The sequence below is a fragment of the Terrapene carolina genome, unplaced genomic scaffold (genome assembly GCF_002925995.2).
Source record: "Terrapene carolina triunguis isolate 2854851 unplaced genomic scaffold, T_m_triunguis-2.0 Scaffold111, whole genome shotgun sequence".
NCBI lineage: Eukaryota > Metazoa > Chordata > Testudines > Emydidae > Terrapene > Terrapene triunguis.
This window is the reverse complement of record NW_020664462.1, coordinates 6,932,578-6,949,493: the sequence shown is the minus strand read 5'-3', so window position 1 is coordinate 6,949,493 and position 16,916 is coordinate 6,932,578. Positions and strand designations below refer to the sequence as shown.

The window sequence follows — 16,916 nt, the reverse complement described above, 5'->3', positions numbered from 1 at the left end:
TCAGTTGTCACGGATCCATCAGCATCAGCAGAGCTATGGTGATTTATACCAATGGAGTGTCTGGTCCAGTGTGCTGTACTGAGTTAAAAGATTTCATATGCTGTGCAAATGAACATGGTCTGTTTAAACTTACCCCTTGGTTTCAGAGAATCTTGTTTAATGGAGGGTTTTTTCTTTTTTTTTTTTTTTTCTAAACATGTGCTTCATTTATTTGAATATCAAACATTTTCATTTAAAATTTCCCAGAGTAAGTTTTGTGCTGGTGAAATATTCCCAGTCAACAGCCCTGGAGAGAGAAGAAAAAAGACAGTACAGTATGGAATGGGCAGCACTGGCTTCCCCAGTGCATCATTCTCTGCCCCCATGGAAGGTCTCATGGTTTCGGGGTGGATACACACCGATAATGGAATGAAATCTCTCTTGCATAGTTGAGTTTTCTTCTTAGTTTGAAGTGGGAGAAGGAACAGCAACATCTGGACCCACCTAGCTTCCAAGGGAACCATCTTTCTTGATGCTGTTTGACCTGCAATTCATTGTGGCCCTTTAGGTGGAGATCAGTGGGTATTCTCTATGAAGCTGCTTTATGACTCTGTGAAAGAAATATCTTCTGAGAAGGACAGGCTGGTCCTCCCACTGTCTCCACTCACTCACGGTAAATTATAGCAATTTGTAGCCGTAGTTGTACAGGATGATAAGATACTGCATGTGAGCACGGGAGAGAGATGTTTAATTTAGTATTCATTAGGGTCCTTTCCTTTTGAGGTGGAAGCTTTTCCAAACTCACTTGCTGCTTCTGCTTCCCCACTGCAGAACTCCAGGTTTAGGCTGTGCAAGAAGCCAGAGCTGGCATGAGGCTCTCACCCATAGTTTTAATTCAGCTCCCACTGCTTAACTTTGCTCTTCATTCATATCTCCTCAGTTAATATACAGTGAACCACTGTGAACATAATCTTATTGATTTCAACAAGAATGCTGTTTATTGAACTTAATCAGAGTTTATTCCTAATTTGTGGTTTTAATTGACTTATTATAAATAGCATAGCTCCTGTTTTAATTATGAAAAGCTGCTAGAGTGCTAATGTGAGGCTTAAATCTACCACTCCAAGCACCTCCCTGCAATAGATCAGGCGGCTGTGGTGACACCTGGCCCTTTAGTTTCATAATAAGAAAGTTATATTTGCAATTGCCAACTTTGCATTGTTTGTGGTTGGCATTTCTAAAATGCTGACTTGGAAAAAAAACATTTGCAATTGTCAATTGCTTCGAAGCAAGCAGACTTTTGAAATTCCAAAATGCTCACCTCCTTTGTTTTAAAGTCATTCTTTTTCTCCGCCATTGTCTTTCAGTTCAGTTTCTCTAAATAGCTACAGTATAGGTGTGATTCACTTAGAAATTAGATTTGTTTTAACTTTGCTAGCAATTTTGGCTCTTTCTATCTGAAAACGATTCTTGAATTAATTTATTTTCTATCCCACATTACATCACAGTTAGGAGGGAACACGGCATTTGAAAGTGTTCTGGATATTGCGTTGTTATAACAAGGTAAGAGTTGATGATGTTTTAGGATCAGATTCTGAAACCTGGAAATGATAACGGATATAATAATATATTAATATTAACTTTTGTGCAAAAAATCCTTTATTTTTCAATAGTCTGCTTAATATAATGTTTTTTTCTCTTGATGTTTTCTGATGGTTTCCTATTATGGTGAAATGTGATTAGTCCAAACAGGACAATTGAAATGCATGTGTGTGTGTGTATGTGTGTGTGTGCACATGCGTTTTATTTTTTCACCTTGATAAGGTAAAGAATTCTAGAAATCTAGTACCAAAATAGCCACATTACTAGGAAATAGGGCTTCCAGATGAGTGTGACTTTATGCTTCCATTTCCATATGGAAATTTTGATTCCTATCTTTGGTGTTTCTTTGTCTCATGGAGAAATGCAAGAACTTTGTTATTTGTGACCTTGTTCATAACCATAGGTGGGCAAATCTGAAAAAAACTAGGAGCTGTAATAAAAAGCCGCCAAAGAAGACCAGTTTGTGCAAAAGATGCATATCTCAGGGAAATGACTGAATATTCATGCAAATATATTGTTCACCATGTTTTTATTTGCAAGACTTTAAACAGAAATGATCTCAAAGTATTAAAGTGCTCGAATGAAAAGTCCACCAGCTATTCCAGTTAATACCAGCTCAGGATCTGGCTCCATAACTTTACCTTTAAAGAGATTTCAGGTAGGAGCCCAAGTAGAGAGATGTTTGGGTGGGTCTGGCTGTATTTTGCATTGGCTGAGTTGGCCAGTGCACTGGTCATGCCGTTTTGTTATAGATGTTGTTTCTACTAATCAGTTAAAGGCAGGCAAAGCTGTCACAAACATCTTGGGATTTTAGACCCTGCTTTCAATTTCCTGATTTCAGTGCATTCAAAATCTCATACTTAATAGTTCAAGAAAAGAGGAAGTGTTTTTTCCTCATTGAGTTCATATAAATTTATAATTTGTTGTGAACTTTACTAATCTATTTGCCTTGAAGATATCCTCCTTTAGGGAGTGCAGAAGGTACAAATACACTGACCGTTACCTTGCCTTGCTTCTCACTCTGCTAGCTGGAAAGATGATTAAATCTGATATTAACAAATAGCCTGACCCAAAGTGCACTGAAATAAATGGAAAAACTTCCCTTGGCATCAATCTGTTTTGGATGAGACCCTCCTCCAGTGAGTGGGAACACTAAATTCCTAGGAAATAGATGGAAACTGCCCTCCTCCCACAAAACCAAACAAATCTCTTTTTCATTGAACTCTTCCATGGAAATGTCAGCATTTGTACAAAAAATAAAATAAAATAATAATAATAAATACAAATATTGTTATTGGGGAATCCTAGCACTGTAGGGGGGAAGGGACGTCATGTAGTCAAGTCAGGCTCCCCATGCTGGGGTAAGACCAAGAAACACCAAGTCAACGTCCCGATGGGTGTTTCTCCGACCTGTTCTGAAACACCTTGTATGCTGAGCATTCCACATGTCGATCTGTCTGGCTGAAGTTCCTCATGCTCTCATTCTCCTTTATAGGCCAGTCTTGTTGGTTCGACTACACCTCCCAGTTGCTCTGTTTCAAAACCAAAATACTTCAGATTTTAACCACAATAGACCAGCACCAAAATATTTTGGATTTGGGGTTTTATTCATAAAAGCTCAAACATTTCCAAGGGGGTAGGTGGGAATTTTGACCAGCTCTACATAAAAAGCCTCTATGAACAGTGAGGGTAATTAACCCTTGGGATGATGTACCAAGGGTCGTGGTGGATACTTAGTTTATGGACAATTTTTAATTCAAGATTGGATGATTTTTTAAGAGATATGCTCTAATTTACAATGAAGAATATTGGAAAAAAATGATGACCTGTGTTATACAAGCAATTAGACTAGATTGGGGGGGTTGAATTTATAGTCTGCAAACACCTTGGGATCCACAGTCTATATCTAAAGGGTCCTCAAAAGGTTGTGGTTACCTTAGAACACTGCTTTTCAACCGGTGGTCCGTGGATTCATAGGGGTCCACAGATTATGTCTATAATTTCGACCTCCATTCAAAATGTTTGATTCATCCGCAAATGAGAAAAAAACCCACTGGTCTAGATAATCAAAATAGTTCCTTTGGGCTTTGGAATCTATGACTAAATTAAATTTCCATTGTTTCGGCATCTCTTAAGAGATAACACGAGTCTCCACTGTACATCAGATTTATTGTTGTAGTACCTATTGCTTCTATCCCCTCTTCTGCCTCTTTTTTGACACAGAGCACTGTGACAGGAGAAATGGCTCCCGGAAACTGCACCAGAGTGACTGGCTTCATTTTCTGGGGAATAACTGACAGTCCAAAGCTGCAAAACATCCTCTTTGTGTTCTTCTTTGCCATTTCTTTCTGCACCCTGGTGGGAAATGTCTGGATGATTGTGCTGATTAGCGTTGACTCCCAACACCACAGCTCCATGTACTTTTTCCTCAGCAACTTGTCACTCTTCGATGTTGTCTCCTCCCCTGTGATTGCCCCCAAGGTGATGCTCAGTTCCCTAGTGAAGAGTAAAGACATTTCTTTCCCTGGGTGTGTGGTTCAGTTTTTCCTCTTCTCCTTCTGTGGCAACAATGAGCTTTGCCTCCTGGCTGTGACGGCCTACGATCGCTTTGTGGCCATCTACAACCCATTGCTTTATAATGTCATCATGTCCAAGAGAGTCTGCTTCCAGCTGGTGGTTGGCTCTTCCCTATGCGCCTGTGTCAATGCCACTGTGCATACGTGTACTGAATTCAATCTGTCCTTCGGTCACTCCAATGTCCTCAATCATTTCTTCTGCCCATGCCAAGAAATCTCCTGCTCTGACTTTCGCATCAATAAGCGAGTGCATTTCATCTTTGCAGCCATAGAAACAATAGGCACCATTCTCACCATCCTCATCTCCTACATTTACATCATCTTTGCCATCCTGAGGATCTGCTCCACTGCAGGAAGGCACAAAGCCTTCCCCACCTGCGCCTCCCACCCGACTGTCATTTCCATCTTATATGGGACCCTGATCTTTACATATTTACGACCCTCGTCTGGCAGCTCAGTGGATTGGGAGAAAATGGTGGCCGTGTTCTATACCCTTGTGATCCCCCTGCTGAACCCCCTGATCTACAGCCTGAGGAACAAGGAAGTGAAGGGTGCTCTGAGGACGACAGTATACCAAAAACTTGTTCCTCAATGTATGTAAATATGGGGACTGGTTTTTACTGATCAGTACTGGAGTGCAAATAGGAGCTAGTTCTCACTCATTAAGTCATTGTGCAGAAATTTCTATCATGTGATTTACAGGAGAAAACAATACGGAAATGGAACTTGAGCCAGATAATGAAGGAAGGCACCATTTCCCGTGAAAAACAATGTCCAGTAACAGTGTTACAGCTTCTCCTTTATGCATTGATATGTGATTTCTCCAATATAGGCATCTCCCCCTGCTTATTCCACAACTTTTGAACTATATTGGTTAATTTAGCAGATGATATAAAGAGGAGATACTCAGAGTGTAATTGCTTTTGTTTGCCACCGCTATTATCTCAGTTCCCACAGCCCCCACCTAAAATCACTGTACAATTAAATAAAGGGAGGTGTACACGGAGAGGTGTTTTTATAGATAGACAGATGGTTATGTTCAAGGACAGTCAGGTAGACACTAGACAGACATGTATCAAAGGGGTAGCCATGTTAGTCTGGATCTGTAAAAGCAACAAAGAGTCCTGTGGCACTTTATAGACTAACAGATGTATAGGAGCATGAGCTTTCGTGGATGAATACACACTTCTTCGGATGCATGTAGTGGAAATTTCCAGAGGCAGGTATATATATGCAAGCAAGAGTGAGTCAGGCTAGAGATAATGAGGTTAGTTCAATCAGGGAGGATGAGGCCCTCTTCTAGCAGTTGAGGTGTGAACACCAAGGGAGGAGAAACTGCTTTTGTAGTTGGCTAGCCAATCACAGTCTTTGTTTAATCCTGAGCTGATGGTGTCAAATTTGCAGATGAACTGAAGCTCAGCAGTTTCTCTGAGTCTGGTCCTGAAGTTTTTTTGCTGCAGGATGGCTACCTTTAAATCTGCTATTGTGTGTCCAGGGAGGTTGAAGTGTTCTCCTACAGGTTTTTGTATATTGCCATTCCTAATATCTGATTTGTGTCCATTTGTTCTTTTACGTAGGGACTGTCCAGTTTGGCCGATGTACATAGCAGAGGGGCATTGCTGGCATATGATGGCGTATATTACATTGGTGGACGTGCAGGTGAATGAACCGGTGATGGTGTGGCTGATCTGGTTAGGTCCTGTGATGGTGTCGCTGGTGTAGATATGTGGGCAGAGTTGGCATCGAGGTTTGTTGCATGGATTGGTCCCTGAGTTAGAGTTACTATGGTGTGGTGTAGTTGCTGGAGAGAATATGCTTCAGGTTGGTGGGTTGTCTGTGGGCGAGGACTGGCCTGCCACCCAAGGCCTGTGAAAGTGAGGGATCGTTGTCCAGGATGGGTTGTAGATCACTGATGATACGTTGGAGAGGTTTTAGCTGGGGACTGTATGTGATGGCCAGTGGAGTTCTGTTGGTTTCTTTCTTGGGCTTGTCTTGCAGTAGGAGGCTTCTGGGTACACGTCTGGCTCTGTTGATCTGTTTCCTTATTTCCTCATGCGGATATCGTAGTTTTGAGAATGCTTGGTGAAGATTTTGTAGGTGTTGGTCTCTGTCTGAGGGGTTGGAGCAGATACGGTTGTATCTCAGTGCTTGGCTGTAGACAATGGATCATGTGGTGTGTCCGAGATGGAAGCTGGAGGCATGAAGGTGGGCATAGAGGTCGGTGGGTTTTCGGTATAGAGTGGTGTTAACGTGACCGTCACTTATTTGCACCGTGGTGTCTAGAAAGTGGACCTCCCGTGTAGATTGGTCCAGGCTGAGGTTGATGGTGGGGTGGAAGCTGTTGAAATCGTGGTGAAATTGTTCCAGAGTCTCCTTCCCATGAAGATGTCATCAATGTAGCGTAGGTAGAGAAGGGGCGTGAGTGGACGAGAGCTGAGGAAGCATTGTTCCAGGTCAGCCATAAAAATGTTGGCATATTGTGGGGCCATGCGGGTGCCCATAGCGGTGCCACTGGTCTGGAGGTATATATTGTCATTAAATTTGAAATAGTTGTGTGTGAGGATAAAGTCACAGAGCTCAGCAACCAGTTGCGCTGTGGCATCATCAGGGATACTGTTCCTGACAGCTTGTATTCCATCTGTGTGTGGGATGTTTGTGTAGCGAGCCTCTCCTGTAGGAGAGATTGCCCACTCCTGGACCTGTGTGTGCTGGTTGTTGGGTTAATATGGAGAACCAGATAATGGAGGGTCAGATAAACAGGGTTCTACTGTATTGTGATCATACCAGTCTTTCCGAGCTGCTTGGCTTTTAGTGAGGCTTTGCTTCACTATTCCAACCATGGATTTAGGGAAACCTAATTTAGGCTCCTCCCTGTGAAAGGAAAAGGAAAAGTGAAGTTCTTCAGTAAGCGCAACCTTATCAGAATGAAATGGTTTGATTTTTTTGTTTCAAAAGGACATTTGGCTTCAGAATTTAATTTAATTTTTTATGAGATTGTGTCTTTTATGTTTTGTGGCACACAAGCAGAGAAGTTAGAGAAAATATAAAATACTCTTGGTGGAAGTTCGCAATGTCTCGCTAATTTGTTTCTTAGGAGCCAGAACAATAACACGTAACAACCCAAAAATCAGAGGGAGAGAACATAGGCTACTGCCTATAACCGAGAGGCACAACTCACTGGGTACCTGCTGATTGACTGCTGCTAAGCCCTGATTGTGTGCTGCCCTACTGAGCTCCCTAGCATGCAAGCAGGTCCAGGAACCCTGCCCAAAATTTAAAGTCACAGTATTAAATTTTTAACACAACCACAAATACACCAGAGCATCAACATTTTCTGTTTTACAAGGTTTCTCCTTTTTCGGAACCCTTATTTCTAACCATGCCATTCGGGATTTGAATCAAATTTCAGCTACTAATTATCATGTATGTGGAATCATCATTAATGTGTATTTTGTGTAGTTATGTTGTTGGCTTCTTTAGGAATTTTGCAAAAAGAGGAACACTTGGAAAGCCTGCCTCCCACCCCCACCCCCACTGCACATTCGTTGCCCACTGGAGCTGCCTGAGCAGTAGCATTGTGACATCAGAGATAATCCACCACTCAGCACTCCCTCCCTGCAGTTCATTTTCATACTTGAGGAGAATGACTAGCAACCTGGCTGCCATGGCAACAGCTACCTTTGACAACTGATTGCCCCCAGAACATCATCACAGAAAGGAAGTTTGTAATGAAACAAGGCCAGATTTGGATAAGCAGGATAGCCTTCTGCTGTGCTCATTTGGGTTTGTACTGTGATAGGGTACAGTGTTTTTTTCAAAGGGCAGTTGTTTGTTACTTTCCTTAGTAAGGGCTAGTTGAAAATAAGATGAAATATTCCATCTCTTTTTCTTGGATATTGTTTATCTGCTTCTTACACATTCAGGGTTATAGCTTAGAACTTTCACTGAAACAGAAGTTGCATAAAATGAGTTTTGTTTTAATACAGTTTAATTTAATTACTTTCAATACTCTGATCAATACAGCATTGAGTGTTGAAACAGGGACAAAGATAACAATGGCAATAAAATATATACTGAAAACAACATATGACCAAAAGCTTCATTGTTTAAATAGCACATATATAAAATATTTTCTTTCTATTAAAAAACAAAGGAAATTAACAAACAAAACCCCCTTCATTTAACGTCATTTAAGTTTGCTTTCATCAATAAAATAAACCATAAAATAATTAGGAAATACAAAGTCAAGGATTTAAAAAGGATTAATAGGTTACAAAGTTTTGCATTCTCAGGTTAGCAAATGTCCAAATAAGTGTTGCCCTGGCACCCTTAATTCAGTCCTCTTGTTCATTTCCATGATGATGCAGACTTTAATGACATGATCTCATATTATTTTTTTTCCACGGGACCCCTTCCTTATTCAGTGCATGGGATTTTCTGCTCTGGGGCTGTGTACTGAAGGAGTTTGTTGTCTGTAGGATCCCTGCCTCGTTTATTGCAGAGTCAATGTTGCATGGGCAATGCTCATTCTGGTACTTCCTAACTTGAGAGTGCTTCATTTTGTAACCTTTCGGTCCGTTGTGCATTTCCTAATTTTTATAGCTTACTTTACTGATGAGACCAACCTTTATGACAAAAGGATTTGGGTTTTGTGTGTGTGTGTGTCTGTGTGTGTGTGTGTGTGTGTGTGTGTGTGTGTGTGTGTCTGTGTGTGTGTGTGTGTGTGATGTATCCATTATTTATCCATTTAGTGTCAATAGTGTGTGCTTTACAAGACAGAAAAAGTAAGGACACTCCCTAATACAAAGACCCTATGATCTAAGGAAGACTGACACATACAAAGAAAGCAGGATATGTAAGAACTAGGAATTTCTTTCTTTCTTTTCATGAATAGTCATTTATTTATTATTATTATTATTTATTAAAGAAAGGGTGGTGGATTGGGGAACTTGTGTGGTGAGGATGTTCCATGCAGAGGGAGCAATATGTAAACACACGAAGAATGGAATGGAAGAAAGAAACATACATGGTATTGGTGCTAGCAGTACTGGTAAAGAAGAGAGGGAAGGAGGTGATGTAGAAAAGGACTAGATTTTTGATTATGGCCTGTCCCTGTAAATAGCCCCGTCATAGGGTGGCTTGGCATTCTAAGGACTGGAGGCCTGAGCTCAGCCAATCCTAGCTTCTAAGAAGCCCCACCTGAACAGGGATCAGCTGATTCTCTTTGGCCTGGTCTACACTACGACTTTAATTCGGATTTAGCTGCGTTAATCCGAATTAACCCTTCACCCGTCCACACTACAGAGCCAGTTAATTCGAATTAAAGGGCACTTAAAATCGATTTCTGTACTCCACCTAGACGAGCGGAGTAGCGCCTAAATCGATTTTGTTAATTCGAATTAGGGTTAGTGTGGCCGCACACCACCGAATTACTGTGTTTAAATTAATGGGGTAGTGTGGCCGCACACCACCGAATTAATGTGGTTAAAAACCGAATTAAGGTGCTTAGTGTGGCCGCGCACAATCGAATTTATACAACCTGTTTCCCAAATTCGAATTATCTAAATTCGGATTAATCCTGTAGTGTAGACATACCCTTACTGATCAGCAAGGAGCAGAAGAGGACGTGTCTGAGAGAGTTACAGGAGCTGCAGAGAAAGGAAGGAGCAGCAAGGACGGCTGGAGACGGAGAGTTTGGCAATAACCTTGGGGGAAAGACCCAGAGAGCAGAGACTAAGGCCAGCAGTGAAATTGCCGTATGCTGTTCTTCTCCTTTTGGTTTGTTGTCTCTTGGAAAATAAATAAAACTCGTCTGGAAGGGCCGGCAAGACTGATCTGTTCTGAGTGCTGCTGTGGAGCCTGGAAGAGGGAGAGATGGATGGCAGGGTGCTGCAGACTGACTCAGGCCACAAGGGGGTGCTTGGGAGGAGGTCATGAGCAGGGGAGGAATGGGGTTTGGGAGGAGACAGCTCTACAACCAAGGCCAAAGGGGAACCCTGAATTTGTGCACCCAACAGTTTTCCTGGTATTTCAAGTTCTAGACTCCAGTCTGGTCGGAAGGCGGCTGTTCAGAACCATCCATAAATCACATTTAATTGGGCTGCGAAGTTTCACAGGCACAAGGTCATGCTCTCAGAGTTCAAATAAATTGGAAAACCAGCATCATACATTGCAAGTAGCACCCTAGGCCGGCAAACGGGATGGAACATGACAGGTACCATTGCTGGAGCAGGGATGCTGCATGCCGGGACCAAGTCATGCTCTCCACCGCACTGTTACAGCCCCTTGGGAATCAATGATGAGAATGATGTTAAACCTACTCCGGGACATTCCACCAGCACAGTAAAACCACACCCTGTCCTTCCCCTGGATTGCTCCAACTTGCCTCCTATAGCAGGTGCTGGGTCGGGGAGGCAAGGGATGGGTTCTACATCAGCCACAGAGCCCATATCTCCCCAGTGGCAAAAACCTTTGCAAAACTTTTAAAGATAATGCATCTGCATGTGATTATCCCCTGTCCCCTAGAGAAATGCGGTGTATTTTAATGAGTCTGCCCGTGCTTGTCTTGATGATCAGAGCTCAAGGGTGCTAAAGGGATCCTCTCCCAAATGATGCTATGCCAAACATAAACGCACTTCCATCCTATACTTTGAAATCAAGAAAGACGACATATCTTAGAAGGTAGGTGTGAACATTATTTCCATTACAATAGAACTGAAATCTCCTTACATCAGGAAGTTTAGAATCACTAGTAACTAGTAGTTACATCAGGAAGTAGCACTTTTCAGAACACCTTGCCAAAGGCAGAAATTTGCAGAAGTCAACTTGTTGATTATTTGAATCTATAATGCAGCCATGTGGGAACAGAAAGGAGATTGTTCTGAGTCTTTCACATGAATTCTCTCATATAGTCCATACCTTGGGTGACTTCTGGAGTGGATAACCGCAATGTTCTCTATCATGAGACACTCAGCCCAAGAACAGCTGCTGCCAAATGCAGCTGTCCACTGAATTGCAGAGGATATTAAACCTAGGAGGAAATCCTGGGCCATTGAAACTAATGGGAATTTTGCCATAGACTTCAATGAGGCCAAGATTAAATATGTGGAGAGTGATGGTCGAGCATTCTTACGGGGGAGTCTTCTAAACCTGGAGGTCATTTCCCTGGGTACACACGTCCAAACTCTGAGTTTTCAAGGCACAGTGTAAGGCTCAGCTCTTTCTCTGAGTGCCGTGTGGAGGTTTGGTTATGGCGAGCACGGCATGTTGGAATGCATGTTCATTAACACTTTCTAGAACATCCCTCCTTTGCCGAACAGAGACAATGTCTACAATGGCTGAGTCTAATGCAAATAAATCATTTCTGTGAATCGGATGGACTTTCATTGATATGGTCAGCTCAGATGCTCTACGGAACATTATGTAGAATGTGTTTACATTAGTCTTTTCTCTGATGTTTTTAACTCCATCTTTCCTTCAATTATATAAAGGGGAATTCCATGACTTCTTTTCTTCTTTTGAGAGCACTTTTGGCTTGTGTGTGTGTATGTATGTATGTATATGTGTGTGTGTATATATATATATAGTGACAAAGTTCCTCCTCTATCTTGGTGGGTCCTGCGCTTATTGGTGGATTTTCTTGCCGCAGAGATTCACCATGTGGGTTGGGGAACAGCCCAGAGACCTTCCCTCTGGGAGAACCCACAGTCCAAGTCAATTGGGAGGTTTGGGGGGAACCCGGGCCCGCCCTCTACTCCGGGTTCCAGCCCAGGGCCCTGTGGACTGCAGCTGTCTATAGTGCCTCCTGTAACAGCTGCATGACAGCTACAACTCCCTGGGCTACTTCCCCATGGCCTCCTCCAAACACCTTCCTTATTCTCACCACAGGACCTTCCTCCTGGTGTCTGATAATGCTTGTGCTCCTCAGTCCTCCAGCAGCACACCCTCTCACTCTCAGCTCCTTGCGCCTCTTGCTCCCAGCTCCTCACACTCGCACCACAAACTGAAGTGAGCTCCTTTTTAAAACCCAGGTGCCCTGATTAGCCTGCCGTAATTGATTCTAGCAGCTTCTTCTTAATTGGCTCCAGGTGTCCTAGTTAGCCTGCCTGCCTTAACTGGTTCTAGCAGGTTCCTGATTACTCTAGTGCAGCCCCTGCTCTGGTCACTCAGGGAACAGAAAACTACTCACCCAGTGACCAGTATATTTGCCCTTGACCAGACTCCTGTACCCCACTGGTCTGGGTCTGTCACAATATATATAATGTTTTTAGGATCTGAGATCTGTGAACATGCAGGAGAGCTCTTTTAGCATTAAACATTTATTTATGGTCATCAATCCTGCACTTCCTTTTAAAGTGGGGGCAGGAAATAGTTACATTATAGCAAATTTCAATTAAGCTATCTGATCTCTGGTGCAGATTCTCTCTTTAGAAGGAATTTGGTCTGCGGAAGCATTTGGATTCACCGGTCTTTTTATGAAACACTGAATAAACACACAGAAATTGCCAGATTGGATCAGGCCTGAGCTCCATCTAGTGTCTTGTCTCTGCTAGTGGCTAGTACCAGATGTTGCAAAAGAAAGTTTAATAACCTTCAATAGGCATACGCTAGAGAAAATCTCAAAGAAGCACAGGAACAACAACAACAACAGTATAATAAAGGGTGTCTTCCAGATGGGCAACAGAGGCCTGTTACTTCTTCCAAGTTCGGAATCAAGAGTAAGGGCTGAGTGGTAAGGCCCTTACAAGGTGATAAAGAAAGTATGGACCGTGGACGACTTAATCAGACAACCAGGGAAGAAAAAGGAACAACAAATTTACCAGAAGCCCTAGAAAGCCAGGGGAAATCTCTTCATAACACCATAACCTGAGGAATTGGAACCAGGACCCCAAATTAATGATTGCCTAAAAAAAATCTCAGTACCCCGTGGAAAGAACTTAAACCAAAAGCAAAAGGAACGAGCACTCCAACCGGTGGCCACTTTTCCACAGGTAGTCTCAGCTCTCCTCAGGAAGACGTCCCTGGCACAACATCAAATTAATACAGAACCTGGTAAAGTAATATGGGAAGGGCTCCAGCCAATCCCCAACAAACTGAGGGGGGCCGTCGAGAAAGAGAACAGGACCATGTTAGAACTAGGAGTGATAGGAGAATCCTGAAGTGACTGGAGGAGTCCTATCTTGCTGGTCCCAAAGCCAAATGGCTCACTGTGTTTCTGCATAGATTTCAGAAAAGTGAATGCAATCTCTGTCTTTGATTTCTACGCCAAGACTCACGCTTTGGGTACGTCTACACTACCCGCCGGATCGGTGGGTAGTGATCGATCTATTGGGGATGGATTTATTGCGTCTAGTTTAGACGCAGATAAATCGATCCCTGATCGCTCTGCCATCGACTCCAGAACTCCACCACGGCGAGAGGCGGAAGTGGAGTCAACAGGGGAGTGGCGACCATCGATCCCGCGCCGCAAGGCCGTGAAGTAAGTGATTCTAAGTCGATCTAAGATACATCGACTTCAGCTACGCTATTCTCGTAGCTGAAGTTGGGTACCTTAGATTAATCCCCGCCCCCCTGGTGTAGATCAGGCCTTAGAATGAACTAAATGAACTCTTCGACTAACTGGAAGAAGCCCAATACATAACCACTCTGCATTTGATGAAGGGGTACTGGCAGATCCCCTTGGTGCCAGATAAACAGGAGAAGATGACCTTTTCTATGCCACTCAGCCTATTTCATTTTAAGACAAAGCCCTTTTTGTTACACAGGGTAGTGTAACATTTTCAGCATTTGCTGGACCAGTTACTCCAACAGCATAATCAATCTGTGGTGGCATACTTGGGTGACATAGCAAGGATTAGGACTCCTAACAGGACAAAGTAGCTGCTGTTCTCTGGTCATTGAGAGAAGCCAAATTAATGGGAAACCCCATGAAACGTGCAATGGGTAAGGAAGAAGCCTGTTAGCCAGGCTACACAGTCGGTGGAGGACACATCCACCCCTTGGTGGATGAAGTCCATGCCTTACAGGCATACAAGACCCCCATGACCAAAAGACAAGTGAGTGCCTTCCTAGACTTAGCTGGCTACTATTGCCAGTTCATGCCCCATTCTGCCACCATAGCAGCCCTGCTATCTGACCTAACTAGGGACTCCACCCCAAGATGGGTGTTGTGGATGCCCGTCTTAGAAATTGTCTTTCAAAATCTCAAGGCCATACTCTGCAGATACCCAGTGCTGTAGAGCCTGAACTTTGAAAAGGAATTCCTACCGGAAACAGACGCATCAGAGGTAGGACTAGGGGCCGTCCTTTCTCAGGAGGTAAGATGGAGAACACCTGATTGTACATATCATCCGGAAACCCTTCCCCCCACGAGAAAGGCATACATGGATAGAAAAGGAGGGTTGGCTGCCAAAGGGGCAATAGAAAGCCGGTGATACTATCTCCTAGGAAATGAGTTCACATTAGTTACTGATGATGCCCCCTTGTGGTGGCTAAATGGGACAAAAGTGATGAACCCGAAGATGATGAAATGGTACCACATGCCTTTCGGATACAGCAGCGGGCAGGAAGTTTGCATTACAATGCTGATTTTCTGTCCAAGGAAGTAGCCTTTGCCGCCAAGGCCAGGCCTAGACCTTGTGGGGGAGGATGTGTAATGGAGTTTACAAACCCTGTATTGAGCATAGGCAGAAGGGAGAGGAGAGTCTCACCTGCTCACCCTCCCATGCACCTGCCATAACTGTTGGTCATGGAGACAGGCACTCACAGCTGCGACCACTAGAGAAAGCAAGACCTGCTATAAAGTGGAGGGAACTGAGAGGGAGGCAGAAAGGCCTGAGATAGCAAAGGGGCGACAGCCCTGCACCAGGCCGCCTCCAAGAAAGACCAGGAGACCGAAGCTGAGACCCCTAGAAAGATCACACCAACAGGTGACGACAGGGCCATTGGATCAACTAGTGTGACCTCCTGTTGCTTTCTATTCTGAACATAGCTGGAAACCAGGGCATCTCATATATCACTCAGTGGTAAATGTTGACAAATGCTGACTTTTCATGACGGTCACCAGATTTTAAGGTCAAAAAGTACCACTAAGATTATCTAGTCTGACCTGCTGCCTAGCACAAGTCATAGAATTTATCCACTGTGTCCATAAACTTGTGATTGACACTAAGTATGTCTCTTTTAGAAAAAAACAAAGAACAAAAAAACATCCATTCTTGATTTAAAGACTTCAAGGATGGAGAACTGACCACAATATTTAGACTACAAACTTTTTGGGGAAGGGACTGTTGCGCATTAAACTGTGTTTGTACAGTGCCTTCCACGATGGGGCCCTCTCAGTGGGGTTCTCTAGGCACTATTATAATACAGATGATAAAGCAATAAATATTCCCTTGGTTTATTCATCTCGCTGTTAAAAATGTTCTCTGATCTTGATACAGATATTAATCTGTAAACTAAATGAAATGTAAGTGGACTATGGCGGTTAACATGCTGAAATCAAAGCAATCCTAGTCTTTCCACGTTCTGTTGTATTTTTAGTTTATTCTTAGTGCAACATAGTAACACAAAAGATAAATGATTATGGCCTTGAAGACACGTCTGGCTTGGGCCCACATCCTCAAAGCTTTTCTTGAAAATGTCACTACCTTAATTCTGGTTGAGATGATCAGGTGATTAGTAGGTTACTTCTGCAGGTTGTATTAAAGTGGATGTAACTATCAGTTGTGACCGTAATTCTAATCCCAGGCTAGTGAAAGCAGCTATCCTGGCATCCACTAATTAACAGATGGCTGTGAGAATTGTGTCAGGGACTGAAGTATTTCTTCCTAATTCATGGCTTGTTTTGTTCAATCTACCGGCGGTGGAGGGTTTATTATAGTGGAAGAGCTGCAGGGATAGAATAAGTATAATTAAAAAGACATTTAATAAGATTTGAAACTGCAACAGGAAGAATTACTTTCTTTTGTGTTGCTTACATACTAAACTATTCAGTGGTCTAACGAGTCAGAGCGGACTACGGAAGTAGACCAATTATTGTTTGTGTGACGGACTCTAGCTGGGCTATGAATAAAACAAGATGTATTTTACACACCAGGGATTCAAGGATCTATTGAAGAAAAGCAGGACAAAAATAGCCAGCAACCTTTGAAATAATTGGCTGTGCAGGCGATTCACATAGACTTGATGCTAATATGTGCCCTTTCTTTCTCACCCATTGTCTCACTTGGCATCTGTAAGATGTTGAATGTGCAGTAGGCCTAACTCCACCTTTCATTAACAGTCTGCCCTGCCTCTGAGTAATCTCTTTGGACACCTGTCTGACATGCATTTCACACCTGCAGTGAGAAGGCGATACTGGTCAGGGAGGATGGGTGAAAGGATGGTCTTGTTAAAATCACTGAACTGGGACTCAGCTTCCCTATTTCTGACCCAGAATCAAGTGAAGAAATCATAGAATCATAGAATCATAGAATATCAGGGTTGGAAGGGACCTCAAGAGGTCATCTAGTCCAACCCCCTGCTCAAAGCAGGACCAATTCCCAACTAAATCATCCCAGCCAGGGCTTTGTCAAGCCGGGCCTTAAAAACCTCCAAGGAAGGAGACTCCACCACCTCCCTAGGTAACGCATTCCAGTGCTTCACCACCCTCCTAGTGAAATAGTGTTTCCTAATATCCAACCTGGACCTCCCCCACTGCAACTTGAGACCATTGCTCCTTGTTCTGTCATCTGCCACCACTGAGAACAGCCGAGCTCC

At 43.2% G+C, this 16,916-nt stretch overlaps 1 protein-coding gene across 1 annotated transcript; it reads left to right on the top strand.

Annotated features, from left to right (window-relative positions):
* Window positions 1–3,822: 3,822 nt before the first annotated feature.
* On the top strand, window positions 3,823–4,758 carry LOC112107876 (olfactory receptor 1009-like). The gene has a single exon (XM_024201769.2). The coding sequence runs from the start codon at window positions 3,823–3,825 to the stop codon at window positions 4,756–4,758; it is 936 nt and encodes a 311-aa protein (XP_024057537.2).
* Window positions 4,759–16,916: the final 12,158 nt, after the last annotated feature.